This window comes from Doryrhamphus excisus, linkage group LG2, assembly GCF_037039965.1.
Source record: "Doryrhamphus excisus strain RoL-2023G ecotype Guam linkage group LG2, RoL_Dexc_Guam_v1.1, whole genome shotgun sequence".
Classification (NCBI taxonomy): Eukaryota; Metazoa; Chordata; class Actinopteri; order Syngnathiformes; family Syngnathidae; genus Doryrhamphus; species Doryrhamphus excisus.
The window spans coordinates 24,948,054-24,965,508 of NC_136358.1; the positions used below are offsets into that span (position 1 = coordinate 24,948,054).

Here is a 17,455-nt window from a genome sequence, read left to right on the forward strand (position 1 = left end):
GTTGAATTTGTGATAATATAAGCATGAATATAATATAAGCATGAGGCAGCTGACGCCACAGCAGAAGAATAAAAGAGCAGTCGGTTTGGTTTCTGAACGTTTCCAAATGATTTTTTTTGCTAAATTTAAATTACTATAATTCTTGAAGGATTGAAATAATTCAAGTGGTTTCTGTAGGGTCATTACGGCATTCATAAATTCATGAATTGCTGATTGTTCCCATCCTGTGTGTAGGGGCTGGTCCACCAATATATGTATATTATATACTATGTATATATATTTGACTCAATAAATAAACATTCATTTCAGTATGAAGATGCCTGAGAAAACTCCCATCTGTGTATGTAATTAGATCAGAGGTGGTATATACGAGTATGTACTGTAGGAGCCGTTACATAGTGTAGTTGCAGATGTGCATGTTTGCTTTGTGTACAATGAGGGTATGTATGTGTGCGGCTGATGGATTCATAGCTACTTGTTATTCATGAAAGAGGTTGCTGCAGTGTGCAGCCGTGCTATGGAGATTCCCAGTGGAGTGTCTCTGGTCACATAGCTTGTCTGGGACTGTATAAATAGATCACAATGAAGCCCAAATCAACTCTAAAGACTATCTGGCTTTTAACGACTAATATGACAGCACTGTATGATGTCACACACAGCACCAAAACATCCCCACATCATGACTTTAGGCATGTTTGATGCTTCTATGTGAGGTTTACTTGTATTTCACATTTACACTGGTGAATGAACTGGCTCAACCAAGGTTTCACATTGTGGCTAGGTTCCAAATAATGTTGTTTTAGTAGCATAAAGATGAAATATTAAAGAAAAACAATTATTAAAAAAGTAGTATACTGACAAAAAACAAAATATGACAAAGTTGCCATTTTTAAAAAAAATTAGGCTGAGCGGCTAGCTTTAAATATTGGGGGTATTAATTAATCGAGCGTTGTTGTTCATGTTTTTACATTGATGTTATTGGTATAACTATATATGTTTATATTGATTGTATATTCATACGAGGAAAACATTGAAAAATCAGACATTTCAAGAATATTTTTGCAAATTCCAGAGAAAATAAGTTATACATTTTTGCTTTATCCACGTAATTTTACAATAGAGTATTAAGGCTATGTTGAAGAAATATATATATTTTGAGAAAAACAGTCATAAATTTTCTTGTAAATTTATGATTTTATTCTTGTAATATTGCAAGTTTTGTCTTGTAAATTTACAAGGGCATTGTTGTCAATTTATGATTTAATTCTCAAAATTTCATATTATTTTAATACTCTGTATTAGTACTTTAGTCTTGATGTGTTGTGACCTTTTTTCTTGCAAATTTGGGACTTTTCTCTTCTAAATGTACATCTTTTTTCACGTAAATTTCTGACTATTTTCTTCTAATTCTTTTTCCAATGTGGCCTTAATACTCCATATTGTAGACATTTTTTGAAATTTTGCACTGCTGATTTCACTTTGCTCAAACAATTTTAGTAATTAAAGCAAATAGTTTATTTGTTATGACATTTTTATTTATATTCCTGTATTTGTATACTGTTAAATTGTAAAAAAAAAAAATCAAAAATTTCTAAAAATGTTGCCTTGTGTTTATTTGTGATTTAATCATGACAATGTTTTAAATTATCTTAAACAATTTCAAGCCAAAAGTATTGGTAATACTGGCCTTGTATTTGCTTTGCAGTGGGTGGAAACTAAAATTGCCAATATTGTCCACCCCTACTTCACTGTAGTTTGGAGGAAAATAGCGCCGTTTGAGCGGAGGGACATTGTCGTGTTGCGGTTTGTGAATGCCTTAGGATCCGGCGGATAAACACTAGCATGAATCGTAGCTGTGATGCGGTTCAACCAGGAGAAAAGACACTGACGCTGGAGCGGGTGGAGACTGCTACACATTTAAATCCCCCGGGTCCTTCGCCCGTTTTAGCAACGAATTACGCTCCGTTTTTATTTTATTTCTACCGCTGGAGTCCCGAAGAGCCGTTTTAATGTCGTAAATGACAGATCGGTAAGGGCGTCGTAGTTGGGAACTTTTTTTTTTTTTCCGAGGGAGGGTTTTTTCGACCAGCAAAAGGGCCATGGCATTCGAGGCTCGGCCGGAGCTGGTCGGGAAGAGGTTCCTCTGTGTCGGCGGGGACGAGCCGCCTGAAATCGGCGACATCGCTCGGTGGCAGTGGAGGTCCGGTGTCATACGAGCTGTCAACCATCGAGATAGCGACAATCTCGACTTGACGGTAATGGAAAAAAGCTGACTTTGTCCTCCCTGCTGGTGTGTTACATGCAAAGCAATTTGGGGGAAAATCTGCTTTGGTGGCTTGCCAGCGAGGCTTGGAGACCAGCGTTATTTTTGTGCCTGTTTTGACTTATTTCTTGTTCACTTGATTGTAACGCTTTGTTGTAATATTTCTAATCTTGTTCTCTGTGTGTGTGTGATGTGGAAGTTTGCATATCGGCTCACTTCAGAAAGCAAGTCAATGTGGGTTTGGCAACCCACCAGCAGGGGGTTATTAAAAACAAACCTACCCTGGTCTAGACAGCTACGGTACTATGCCCATTTTTACTGTTACATCAAAAAGTCCACTCGTGTCATTCGGCTCATTCCTTCCCTTCGTGTATTCATATGTAAAATCATATGTTAAATCAGGAAGTTCGGGTAGCTACTTTGTGTTATTAAGGACGGGTTCCCAAATCAAGTGCTATACTGGGGCTGTTCTATCATAATGTGGTCAGATAGCAGCTGCTTTTGCAAAGCATGTGAAGGAATTTGACTACCGAGCAGCTGAACGCTTTAATCTGCTGTGTGATGCAAATCAGCTGACAGGGGTTGGGTTAGCTTTCTAGATTTAGCCCTTATAACAACTTATAACAAGGGGGCAGGCATTCAAATCTTGTGGTTATTGGTTCAAATCTAACCGTTTTTTGAGCATGGTGTTCGACTACAACCCCCCTCCCTCTTTCCCCTGGTCTGCAAATGTTATTCTGGCGAACAAAAAAAAAAAACACCCCTTGCGACTTGGACAGGGACGCAGGAATGCTTGGACTCATAAAAACATAAAACTGTCTCCCTGCAAGCTGAACAATGGCCAGTTTGTTGTGGGCTAAATTTGCCTTATGGTTTTCTTGCCATCAGGTTTGGAGCTGTTGTGAGCAGATTATATGTGCACTGCTATGAAATTGTTGTTTTCAAACATGCATGAATTATCAGTCTTGATTTCTTTCTTCAACATATCATGTTAACGTCCCAAAAAAAAAACAGCTAACAATGAAATAGTTGCCCCTGGCAAGCCCCTTTTGGCGGGTGAAAGCACGGTAGTGTGTCACTGTACACGCCTGCTCCCTGCCTTCTTTTGTTCAGAGTCCATCTTTCTCTACATGCAGTACATTGGTCAATACCTGCTATTAATAACAAACTGACTATGTTACCGGATTACTGCGTACACAGGGTTGGATGTGGGTGCATTTTCCAATAATGAACATAATTTAGAGGTCGAAGAGGTCATGTTTTTTGTTTTACATGCTTGGGATTGTTTGTGTGGGACTCCACTTCAAGTTTGTTTTTGTTATGACTGCGTGGTATCCATCCAAGGATGTTTTTTTTTTTAAATGTAGACACATATTGATCATAAAACAATACTAATACTGTCACTTTCCAGCGGTAATTTGTATGTTTGTTTTCCTAATATTTTAGGAACTATGAATGGTAATGGTAATTGATCTTTCAAGGCACAATATTGTGTTCTATAGCTGTATAAAAATAGAAGCACCCAAATTAAAGATTAGGTTCTCGTCTTTTTTCATGACAAACAAAAAGCTGCTTTCTATCTTTTTCCCGTTCTTTAGTAATCAGCAGGAGAACATAGGTACCTTTCGGGAAAATATCAGTTCCCGACTATAAAGGGGAGAAAAACAGGTTTTTGTGAAAATATACGTCCCAAGCAAATCTAATACAATACAAATATAGTATCTAAACAATTAGACCGACGTAACGCCAAAAGTGCTGTTTTACATCAAAATAACCATTTATGTACAAAATACGACACCATAAACTATCTACTATTTTAACATTTGGAACTAAGCTACTGCATGCGTGTGTCTTAACATTTCCCTACAATGCGTAAACCTTCTGCACACTACTCTCATTTCCTTCTTCCTGTCGTGTGATGTTTCCGATCATATGATCCCTGCCGCGCACTTCTGCCACCTTGTGGCCGTTTTTATGGCTTAACATTGCTCAGAAGTGACGTGCATTAATGGAGAGTTGCATCATCACCTCGCTTGTATTTTTCATTCTTTTTTTAATAGATGTGTCTGCACCTACAATACCAAAACAAATTCCTAGTATGTGTTTGATCATACCTGGCAATAAACCCTTTTCTGATTCTGATTCTTTACGCCCCCCCCCACAAAAATGTGTTAATATGTTGAGAATGAGTTAACAGGACATTGGCAGCATTTGTAATATAACATGGAGCATCCATTTGGCGTGTTCAGATGCATGTACAGCATCGTGTCCGTCCAACCTCAGGCTGTGATTGCTTATCTTTTTACTGTTTGTTTGCTTCACCTTGTTTCTGGATGAAACTTGGCCATCTTTGTGTTTTAGGTCTTAGATTGCAGAAGTTCACGTGTGATGCATTTTTAAGCCTTGGCTTAGGTCTGTGTTGGTTTAGTTACTTGTGTTTGTTTGGTTTATTTTTTAAGCGGCTCTGCTTATTACTATTAAAGCATAGGTAAACGTAAGTTTGTAGTCAGGCGAGGCCTTTGTATGCCTTCTTTTATGCAATGTAGTGGGTGTTCACCACTTGTTTGTATCGTACACCAAATGCACGCCAGCTTTTCTAATTCCCTAGTAGAATTGGTTCCTCTGTGTGCCGCGGTGTAGACAGTGAGTAGTGTTCTGGTTTGATTCTATACAATGGGGCACAGTCTCATTAGCAAGGGGTTTAACTAGCTTAGTGAATACAGTGGAGGGGGGATTGGAGATTAGATTAGAAGAAGTGTGTCAAGCCAAGCTGTCGGGCCTTTTGTCAAGGGTCTGTGGTCAGATCGGCTCGTTGTGACAAGAATGTCGCTGCGTTAAAGTAAATTACAGTGGCTTATGAATGTGTGTCATTTACAATCCAAGTAAATTAAGGCATGAAGTGACGCCCACGAGTACCAGGGTGCCATTTAAATAAGATGAATAAACCAAAGCTTTTAGTTTGTGTAATAAAAGCACAAATTATAGACTTTTTCTTTTGCCAAGGTATCCTTAAATGACTTGTGTTATGCTGTGCTGCTGTATGGAAAATACAATTAACTTGACCTTCTGGGGTCATTGGAGAGGAGGCTGAGGGCAGCAGAAAGCCGACGACTCCTGCGGCAAAGGGGGGTGGGGGGGTGGCTATGATGCTGCAGTGTCCAGACCTGCAAAACTGCTAATCTGGAAAATACGCCAGGCTTCACTGTGTGTAGACGTAAGTATTGGGCTTCCCGTCATTCTCAATTTTTTAACACAAATGAGGCTGAATTTGTATCAAAATAGGCTAGTTATAACATAAAACAACAAAACATATGCTCAGAAGCAGCAGCGGGCGCCCCCATGCATTCATCATATAACATTTTCATATACATAATTGGTCTGCAAGAGTGATAGTTGAATCATACTCCACGGAATCGAATGGTTGAATATCCTAAGGCGCCCGTGCTAGCTACTAACTGTCCTAATGGTTTTGTTGGAGATTGTCTGGATGGTTGCACGTACAATCTTTTGTTCTTCCATAACGGTCCTCATTGTATGTTTGCGTGTGTATAGTAGCTATTCTGCTAGTTTGTTTTAATGGCCACGGCCCAAGGTTCATCGCTATGGCTAATCAGCAAAACATGTCAGGCCGGGATTAGAAGAGAACCTTCCACATACAAAATTCATGCAGGGTGCAGTGCAGCCGCGTAGAAACATTTCTCCGACGCGTATGAGCCCGTATTGGCTGGTGAATAGCAGCTTTGTTTGGAGAACAAACACACGGCAGTGTGACACATAATTGTCTAGCGCGATGCCTATCAGGTTAAAAGCAATTGCACATTGCTGTATATGTTAATCTGAAGAAACTGGTACATATATACTATGTTACACATAATGATTACAGGGTGTGAGTAAAAGTATATTGGTCTCACAGGGGGCAAGCGCTAATTAGTATTCAGTACAAAGACTGAGCAATTTTTGATTGCCAATCTTGCGGTATTAGATGTCTCTAATGTTTGTATTAGTTTAGTATTCTATGGAAGTCTCCGTGTCAATGGAGGCCTGAAAGGAGTTTGCTACTTGCAATCAACTGGCAGAGTGTGCAAGTCATTCAAGCCCGTCGAGTTTGTTCACTAAATAGGCTAAAGGAGAAATCCAATAGAACACATTCTGTGTTGTTAATGTCATGTTCAAGAATAAGAGACCGACGTTTGGTGCATAATCACTTTGTAGTAGAAAATACACTTATTAGATTTTAATACGCTTTCAAACGACATTTGTATATTGGGTGCTTTATTGCAGTCAATAGTGGCTTTGAGGTCTGATTGACCATCGGCTAAGGGTGATGGAAAAAAATTGGTATCGGCATCGGCCCCCAAAAAACCATATCGGTCGATCCCTACTATTAACAGGGTTCCTATGGAACATATGGAAAAATATGTAATATGATTTTTAAAAATAAATTCCAGGTCCAATTTCCAAGTATGGAAACTGGAAAACGATTAATGTTTCCAAGACTATTTTGCCAAGAAATTATTGATCTGGTTTTCTAAGGCACTTGTTAGGACAGCTAAGATGTGTTGGTGACACAACCCTGAAAACACTTGGGAAGATTGACAGTTCAATGGCCAGTTCAACTCTTTGTATGAGCTACACGACCTAGCTATAATATGCTGGGAATGATATGTTGACATAATGGCATAGATATTCAAAACAATCAATACAAATGATTATGACTGAGATTATTTTCTTAGTCGATTAAGCTGAAAGTGGTTGTTTGGATTTCCTCGGTCATTCATTCATTTTCTACCTCTTATCCTCACGAGGGTCACGGGGGTGCTGGAGCCTATCGCCAGCCAATCACAGGGCACATAAAGACAAACAACCATTCACACTCACATTCATACCTATGGACAATTTGGAGTGATCAATGTGGGAGGAAACCGGAGTACCCACGTATGCACGGGGAGAACATGCAAACTCCACACAGAGATGGCCGAAGCTGGTATTGAACCCTGGTCTCCTAGCTGTGAGGTCTGTGCGCTAACCACTAGACCGCCGTGCAGCCCGGATTGCCTTGTTAGGAATCGTAAACAAATTTGGCTTACATGCAAAGAAACGCTGCTAACATTGCTAACACCGTAAACAGAGAAGCAGATCTTGGGGACGGCAGAGAGTGTATCTGGCCTACAGTGCACGCCCGTATAAGGAGTGAAGCCAGTGAAAGCGAGCGTTCAGAGCCATACCAAACTTCTTTCATGTGCAAACCTCATAATCTGAAATTTTGGCATTGTGAACATGAAAATCCAATATTCTAACTGCATTTATAGGTCAGAAAAGTGGAAAAAAGCATGGCTTCCTCCTCATTGGCGCCAGTGAGCATCATTGCCCTGGTTGTCACTGCCCACAGCCGACATTTCCTGGTGGGGCCAAATTGTGTAGAGTTCTAATCTTCACATTAACATCCTGGAGAGGCCTAGACCATCTTTGGACCTTAATCCCATGGAAAATCTGTGGCGCTCGCTGAAACTTTGAGTTGCACATCGACAGCCTCAACGTCACCAGGATTTGGAGATATGTGAGGTCCTCGTCTGTTTCTATAAACCTACCATAAAAATTGTGGACAGTTCATATATTTGTAAGGGGGCCACTTTTATACAGTTGGATTTAGTTCACCTTTTACTCAGAATGGTACCGTCCTAATTTCCCTCCCTGTATCCTCGTAGTAGTTTGTTGGACTGAAGGAACTATGAATGGTAATAATAACAAAGTCAGGAAATTCAGGCAGAATAATTGATTTGCTCCTCTAACTTGGGTTTGGATTTAAAGCTGTGCATCAGAGGGTAAAATATGTTTGAGTGCAGGACCGTGCTTGTCAGACAACTCCGGTTACACAGGCTATTCTAATCATGTAGCAGCCATATACAGTATGGTAAACTATACAGGCGTCGCTGCAAACAATGGAAGATGAGCTCAATTAACGTCCAAATGAGTTACTCGCAGTGCATTCACTAGACATGTTACTTTGTCTGGCTCTGTGGGAAAACGGCAAACCCCCGTTTATCTAATCCTGTATCAAGTGTTGTATAATATCCATACAGTTCAACTTGTTTGTACAAATAACATTTCATTTGATTCATTCATTCATTCATGCATTCATTTCCTATGCTGCTTGTCCTCACCGGGGTCGCTGGGCTATGCTGGAGCCTAATGACTTTAGTAGAAAAGAAAAAAAAGTTAAAGAAAGACCTCCATTCAGTTGCCTTATTAGCATGTGACAGTTAACAGGATTGTATGCAACTCGCTCCAAATTCCATTTTTCAAAAAACATTAAATACAATAACACACTATACAAAGAGTCAATTTTTCACAATCACAAATAAACATTGTCTGAAATTTTTGTTCTGCTTGAATAAAAAATAAGAAAACGCTCACAGCTGTTGGTAATTTTTTGTACATGTTCCTGGCACGTAATATACATTCAATGGTAGCTCACATTGGTAGTTAAACTTTGCCAAATTGCTAACATTAGCGGCCAGGTGACGATGCAGACTGTGAGGCGTGTGATTGTTGGGCTATTGGAGTCTTCAGTTTGTGTATGATGTACAGCAGGGGTCTCAAACTCAATTTACCTGGGGGCCACTGGAGCTAGGGTCTGGGCAAGGCTGGGCTGCAACAGGTTTTCCCAAAAAAAAAAAAAAACGCATTTATTAAAAACAGAAAAATATACAAACTTTTTCAGTGCTTTGGTTCCGATTTTCTACAATAAAAGCTCTGATAAAACATTCCACTGTTCTCAAATATCTTAATTTTTATTTTTCTGCACAAAATAAGATGAAAAATAAATAAACAAATCAAGAATAAAGAAAATCAATCAATCAGTAATAAATAAATATAATAATAATAAAACAGCAAATAATAAAAACTTTAGAAACCACATATAGTTGGTGGGTAGACAAATTATTTTTTTCAGATTAAAATGAACAAAGCATTATTAGAGCCCTGTAGACATGACAAAACACGACTACAGTCACATTTATACTTTTTATATACAACATATTGCGCAACTGCAGGGTCTTGAGACACATGCTAACTCGCAAACTAGAGAGCTAGCGACCTAAACGGTAGCCTTCAAGTTATTTCCTTTAAACTTAAATAGCCAAAAACTTACCACTTCCACACGGATCGGGAGGATAACTATTAACAGTTAACATTAATCAAACGTAATAATTTTTTCTGGGTACATGATACCATACAGCATCCATATCAAACTTGCGCGGGCCGCACTAACATTAAACTTTCATATCAAGGTGGGGGCTTCAAACTAGTGTCCTGCAGGCCACATTTGGCCCACGGGCCACGTGTTTGAGACCCCTGATGTGCAGTCTACCTGGCCAATACCTTCTCCACTACTCTAACACGTCGATGACTTCCACCTGCAATAACTTTTAACCCTTTGTCTCTCTCGTAACCATTGTCAATAGTAACCAATGTCGCTAAGACGCGGAATAGTCAATGAGTGTCATAGTTGTTCCCTGATTTTAATCACTGGAAAACATTGCCCCCAGAGTTTCGATGCAGAACTTTGGAAGGTTCATGACGCGTCTGAAGGGGCAGCGCGCTGACTGCAAACCAAGCGTCGGTGTGTCCACTTCAAATGCCGCCTAGAGTGCTTTAGTGGTTTGTTTTCTTGTGCCTAAGGAAACATAATGTAATCTGAAGAATTGCCTGCCTGCCTGCTGAATGCACCCTCCCCCATCGCACTCTCACACATGCACGCACACACACAGCATTAAAGCTCCAACACATCACAGCACCACATAAGGCAGCCATAAAGTCTCCTATAGGTTCACAGGATAACCCTGGGAATACATTAGGCCGTACTACAGAACAGCTGTTGGTGTACTGCGCTGAACACTTTCTATTTTCATCACACCGCTGAGGCGGAATTTGCGTTATGCCTTCATGATTTCCTCGGAATCCACTAAATCACTGATCATTGAATCCTGAAATGAACTTAACCATGGAGTTAGGGAAGTAAAGCGTCCAGAACAGTCTTGTGTTAGCCGACAAAGGCTGGGTCTAATGATGCAAAATTATAAACATAACATGTTACTATGTTTGCATGCAGAAAAAAACCCTAATTACTGAGCGAGTTTGGTTGATTTGTACAAGCTGATATCTGGACTTTTTAACAATTGGATGAACATGTGTAGACTCACTTGGTGAGAATAAATGCACACATGGTTAATAAGTGGCGGAACATTACAGACGGACCACTTTTATTGTGTGACGTTACAGCTGAGCAAATCACCCTTGCAAACATATCTAACGGTATTTTGGTATCGAAATAGCATTAACATAGACAAATAATGGGTGTGTATTTTGTTGACGACAACAATAATGGCAGTAGATACAAATAATGTATCTACTAAAAACAGAAAAATTAATAAACTTTGCTTTGGTTTTGATTTTCTACAAGAAAAGCTCTGATAAAACATTCCACTGTTCTCAAATATCTTAATTTTTATTTTTCTACACAAAATAAGATGAAAAATAAATAAATAAATATAATAATAATAATAAAACGACAAATAATAAAAACTTAAGAAACCACATATAGTTGGTGGGTAGACAAATTATTTTTTTCAGATTAAAATGAACAAAGCATTATTAGAGCCCTGTAGACATGACAAAACACGACTATAGTCACATTTATACTCTTTTTATTTACAACATATTGCACAACTGCAGGGTCTTGAGACACATGCTAACTCGCAAACTAGAGAGCTAGTGACCTAAACGGTAGCCTTCAAGTTATTTCCTTTAAACTTAAATAGCCAAAAACTTACCACTTCCACACAAATAGAGAGGATAACTATTAACAGTTATTTAACCTTTAACATGAACATTAATCAAACGTAATAATTTTTTCTGGGTACATGATACCATACAGCATCCATATCAAACTTGCGTGGGCCACACTAACATTAAACTTTCATAAAAAAACAAAAAACTTTCATATTAAGGCCGGGGCCTCAAACTAGTGTCCTGCGGTCCACGTGTTTGAGACCCCTGGCCTAAATAGAGTCATTGCAAATATTCAATAGATAAACATATTTCAGTACAAGAGAAGAACATCCACAAGGTACTGGTACAAGGTAACTGTGCTTAATCAAGCTGTATTCAGTCTGGTGAGAATAGAATTCCCATATTCAATATCATAGACAACATCACTGACTTGAATACATTAAAAATAATTCACAGCATTGCAGAATTTTTTTCCAATAGCCAGCCAATGCAATCGGAATACATAGTATTAGTATTTCATCCACTCTACAATGTTGTATGTGTTACTTCCAGGCTTACTGTACTAGTAGGTAGTAGGTACGAGTAGGTTTAGGTTTAGTATGTTTTATTGTAGCCAATATACTTGAAAAGGTATTACTCATTTCAGCTTCTGTAGCTTTAATTTGCCTCCTTGTTAGTGTAAACATAGACTCCCTCCTTCTGGTCTCTCTTGTGATTTGAGTGTTATAAGAGCCGCCATGACACTCCAGAGACTGGCGAGGCTGGCACCTTTTTTATTTTACGTCAATCGGTTCTCTGGAGTACGGACGAAATTCAGTGTCTTTAAGAGTACAGAATTCGGTAAGTGTACTGATGGACGTCTACTCACATCCTGAATTTTGTCAGCTCTGTCTGTTTCCTTTTCCCACTGTGCCCTTGGTTCACCTCGGATCTAGTCCATCTCAAAGTAAAGGTCATTGCCGAGAAGGACTGTATTGGTTTTGGACACTCACCAAACAATGAACAGGACGCTCTCATAGCCATTTTCAAGCGTAAACGTGATAGGACCAGCCACACGATCGCTGTTCATCTAACTCGTGTTTGACCTTTTTTTCAGCAACTGACGTCCATACGAAATACAGCATAGGCTCATCCTGCTCTTCTCCCTCCCATTTGCCCCTTTCCTCATCCTCTACTTCCATCTGCTGCTGACATATCTCATCTCATCAGTAAATCCAAATCCCTGACCCACCATCCTGATTCACTTGGACTCACCTGGCAAAAGCTCTCCTTTTATGTATACTTTTTTTTTTGGTGTAGTTTGAAGCTGTTCTTTAAAACGTCGTTTAGCCATGTGTCTCAATGCATTTTGGGAGTCGAACACGGCACGGTAGTAGCATTGTGCTTATAAGCCAGGCATGTTGCGTTGTTTTTGCTGGTTCAAGAGAGAGCACAATGTGCTTGACAACATTGTCATATTTAAACTCATCAAAAGTGTAAAGAAAAAGCAAAAAAAACAACAAAAACACATATTTAACAGCGTAACGCGTACCAGTATGGGGCAGACTTATTTATCAGGACAAGCTGAGTGATGTGTGTGGTTACAAACCTTGCAATAATACACATTTGTAATTTAAACATTTCAAGCTGAAGCAATGTAACACAGGACTGTGTGAACACAGCGTGGAGGTGGGATTACAAGGTTTATAGTGTGTCAAGGCTGGACTACTGCTCGATGATGATGACTGCTCAAGCTAAAGGACTAGCAACAACCAAAGAGTGAGTGGGACGAAATAATTATGAGGTTTAATTCTGATGCCGGGCAGCACGGCGGTCTAGTGGTTAGCGCGCAGACCTCACAGCTAGGAGACCAGGGTTCAATTCCACCCTCGGCCATCTCTGTGTGGAGTTTGCATGTTCTCCCTGTGCATGCGTGGGTTTTCTCCGGGTACTCCGGTTTCCTCCCACATTCCAAAAACATGCTAGGTTAATTGGCCACTCCAAATTGTCCATAGGTATGAATGTGAGTGTGAATGGTTGTTTGTCTATATGTGCCCTGTGATTGGCTGGCCACCAGTCCAGGGTGTACCCTGCCTCTCGCCCAAAGACAGCTGGGATAGGCTCCAGCACCCTCCACGACCCTCGTGAGGAAAAAGCGGTAGAAAATGAATGACTGAATGAATTCTGATGCCGAGGAAAACGACTTTAGTGGTTTTAGTTCCCAGGAGGAGGATGAAGACGGCGATGAATGACTTTTCTGGAAGGCTATTTTTGAACAAGTCATTTTACACACACACTGTTCGATGCTGTTTGGGGAAACAAACATTTATTTAATCAAAAGCTCAAAAGCGTGTCAGGTAGACTTGTTCCTACCTGGTTGGACAGAGTCCGGGCCAATAGAATGTTGCCCTACCTGTTTATGCGACATGTCTTACTGCCATGCTCGTTGACACGAGTTGACTGTGAAGTCATTCACTTACGTTTGTCAACACAATACCACATTCCCACAGAAGCCAGTTTGGACTCTGCGATCGTACGATTGGATTGGATGACCACAGACTTTGAGCAAGATGCTTTAAGATGAATATTCCCTGAACATACTTGTGTGTGGAAAACCAATTCCAAGCGTTGTTTTTTTTTAACTGAACATTTCTTTGACCACATTTGTACACGGGGAACTTTATCTGAGATTGTTACTGGGATACTGAGATGCTCTTTCATACTTGCACACTGTCACTTTCTGTCTGGCCTTGTGCTTCAACAACTCACTGGCTGGCTTCCTGATAATAAAGATGAAAAGACGCCAAGAGAAGGATGTAGCAGGACAGAATGAGGAAGAGATTAAGCGAGGAGAGATTGATGTTTCATAGAGCCGAAGTTAAAAGAGAGTGAAGATTATGTGAAACACAGAGCGAAGGAGAGAGCGTTGTGTACTCATTATTCCTAGCTCTCTGGCAGAAGAAGGAGAGCGAGGGTAGAGGAGTGCAGTGCAGCAGAAGTAGAGGGAAAATGGGAATGTGGGAGAGAGACGGAGAGAGAGAGAGAGAGTTCTTTCACTTCTGTCTGGCCTCTCTCCCATAGCAACAGCAGCTTAGCCACGTGAAGGCCAGTTCCTTTGAGTTCACCCACTGCACAGAATTTAACCCCCACGCTGCTGGCTTGTAGCACAATACAGCAGTACAGCAGTACGGCAGTACAACATCAACTCTATAACTCTACTCAGGGTTTCTAATTTTCTAATTTCCCATTTATTCAGTGTGTTAAACATGATATCCGTGCAGTTATCTTCAGTATTCTGTCACTTGACTTCATCACAGTATGGATAGTTTAGTCAAGTGGGAACCCAGTCCGTCGAACCAAAGACCGGACCAAAAGCGATGCATCTTGGTCCACCTGCAAGCTTAGCATATCTTGACCTACATTGGATTGGTTTTAGCATCTTCAGTGTACACAATGTATCAGATGTATGGTCGTCCCTCGCTACGTTGCTGTTTTTCCGACATCCCTCCCTCTCTCTAGCACGATTTTTCCAAAAGAATAATGACTAACTGATGGCTGTTTTGTAGTTGCCTATGGTCTGTTATTAGTAAAAACACATTGAAAGACAAGTCATGTAGTATTTTGGTCACAACGTGTCGTTACCCTGCCATTACCTTACATTACATTACCGTAACACTTCACATGGAGTTGGCCGTGAATGTAGAATCCGGGATGACATTGTGAAGAATTTTCCCCCATTCTGTGTGGAAGTGGTACATTTTTAACATACATTGTTCTAACACATTGAAATACAACTCATGTAGTATTTTGGTCACAAGGTGTCGTTAACTTGCCATTACCTTACATTACATTACCGTAACACTTCACATGGAGTCAGCCGTGAATGTAGAATCCGGGATGACATTGTGAAGAATGTTCTCCCATTCTGTGTGGAAGTGGTACATTTTTAACATACATTTTTCTAACACATTGAAAGACAACTCATGTAGTATTTTGGTCACAAGGTGTCGTTACCTTGCCATTACCTTACATTACATTACCGTAAGACGTCACATGGAGTCGGCCGTGAATGTAGAATCCGGGATGACATTGTGAAGAATGTTCTCCCATTCTGTGTGGAAGTGGTACATTTTTAACATACATTTTTCTAACACATTGAAAGACAACTCATGTAGTATTTTGGTCACAACGTGTCATTACCTTGCCATTACCTTACATTACATTACCGTAACACTTCACATGGAGTCGGCCGTGAATGTAGAATCCGGGATGACATTGTGAAGAAAGTCCTCCCATTCTGTGTGGAAGTGGTACATTTTAACATACATTTTTCTAACACATTGAAAGACAAGTCGTGTAGTATTTTGGTCACAAGGTGTCGCTACCTTGCCATTACCTTACATTACATTACCGTAACACTTCACATGGAGTCGGCCGTGAATGTAGAATCCGGGATGACATTGTGAAGAATGTTCTCCCATTCTGTGTGGAAGTGGTACATTTTTAACATACATTTTTCTAATACATTGAAAGACAAGTCGTGTAGTATTTTGGTCACAAGGTGTCGTTACCTTGACATTACCTTTACATTACATTACCGTAACACTTCACATGGAGTTGGCCGTGAATGTAGAATCCGGGATGACATTGTGAAGAAAGTCCTCCCATTCTGTGTGGAAGTGGTACATTTTTAACATACATTTTTCTAACTCTTTGTTAAGTTTAGAGCAGATAAATCGGAGTAATTCTACTCAAAGCACTAAAGTTTGAAATAAAATGCTAGGTTGAGTACACAGTGCTGCAAATTGCTGTGCACCGTGGCCCCCTCAAAGGCTTGTGTTGCTCAAGCCACGAGCAGACTTGGTATTTGACATGCCTCAGCTGGAATGCTATCCGCAATCCAACAAGCTAACTCTTGTTGGAAAGAGCTAAAACTCATTCACTGCGTTTACAGACACACTGTCATTCACTGTCATACTGCGGGGGGTCTTTTTACTAAAAACTGTTAGATAAGTTTCCAGCTCTTTTGCATTAGCATGTCAATAATTTGGTTGGATTCTAACCAACATGGACACCGACTGAATAAATAGTTCCTTTGAGAAATAACGTAAATCCAATTATTCCCTTCCAATATTACCAGTTGATTCTCGTAAAATGTAAGACTGTTTCTCTTCATATTTTTGACTTTATTTTCATAACAGCTCAGTCAGGTGTTTGTAAAATTGTATTTCAACTTCATTCTGGTAAATTTTATCTTTATCCCTACAATATTTTCAATTTTTTTCCTCAAACACTGTAACCTTTGCAATAAAAAAATATTTATTTTTTTCATAATATTACTGCTTATAATTTTTTTCTCCATAAATAATTCAACTTTATGTCATCAAAATGAGATTTTTTTCCTCATATGGCCCCCATGGACACCCCTGTACTGCACACAAAGACCAGCGTATTTAGCAGGTATTCAGGTAAAAGTCAAACGTCCGCAGAAGGAGTGGTGTGTTCAGCTGCTAAACAATTTGGGGCAAAGGTTCTTTCTCTCCAGCAACATTTCCCCCCCCATGATGTATTTTTGGTGTTCAGCAGGTCTCGCGCCTTTTTTAGGGAGCGGGTTACTGAAGAATCAATAGAATCAATAACCAGGAGCACCAGCGAGCAAAGTGATCAATCTTAAAGGCCATAAATAATATGGAAGAGTAACTTGACACGGCTTGTCTCATGACTGACATACTTGTGGCTTTGTTGTGGCTTGTGCGTTTTCCAGCTCATGCACAGCTGTTGCCCTTATGGTGAATGTCAGCTCGGTCACAACAAACCTGACCCCCGTGCCCCCACGGCCCCCGCCACAGGTAGAATATGACTCTGGCGGGGAAATACTGAGGCGCAAACCGCTAAACAAACAGGCTTTTACTGCTACTTTCTTCTTAGTCTGCTCTTTTTTTTCCCCAAGGTGTGTTCTGCTAATATTATGATAATAATGCATTTGGAGATATAGCATGTACTATGTTATTTTGCACTATCTAGGCATTATAAATATGTTATATATTATGCAATATACTCTATACTGAAAATGTATTTTTTTCCCCAAATTGATATCAAACTGATATCAGCACTAATCATACATACTGGTATTACGTAGGTCCAAAATGGCTTCATAGGCAGTCAAGGGTACCCTGACTTGGAGGGGCATTGCGCACAGACTAGTGATTTTCAGCTCTAAACAAATACAAATGTTCTGCAAACACATTGAATAAACAGTCGGAAACGGTGTCAAGTATTTAGTTGAGGTCTGTTGTTTACAAAACAAGGTGAATTTCAGCCCAAAAGTGTGTCACAAAACGATGAAAGAAAATGGTGGAACTTAGGATTTAGCTGCTCTGAGTCTGTCACAATAATTCATTCATTAATTTATTTTCTACCGCT

At 39.9% G+C, this 17,455-nt stretch overlaps 1 protein-coding gene across 3 annotated transcripts in view; it reads left to right on the top strand.

Annotated features, from left to right (window-relative positions):
* Nucleotides 1-1,859: 1,859 nt before the first annotated feature.
* Nucleotides 1,860-17,455, top strand: part of jmjd1cb (jumonji domain containing 1Cb) — a 95,808-nt gene continuing 80,212 nt past the window's right edge. For all 3 annotated transcript variants that reach the window (XR_013626492.1, XM_058061615.2, XM_058061616.2), the window contains exon 1: nucleotides 1,860-2,255. Coding sequence is in view for 2 of the 3 variants with exons in the window: in XM_058061615.2 (XP_057917598.2) it covers nucleotides 2,100-2,255 (156 nt within the window). In the remaining variant the exon portion in view is untranslated. The remainder of the gene's footprint in view (nucleotides 2,256-17,455) is intronic.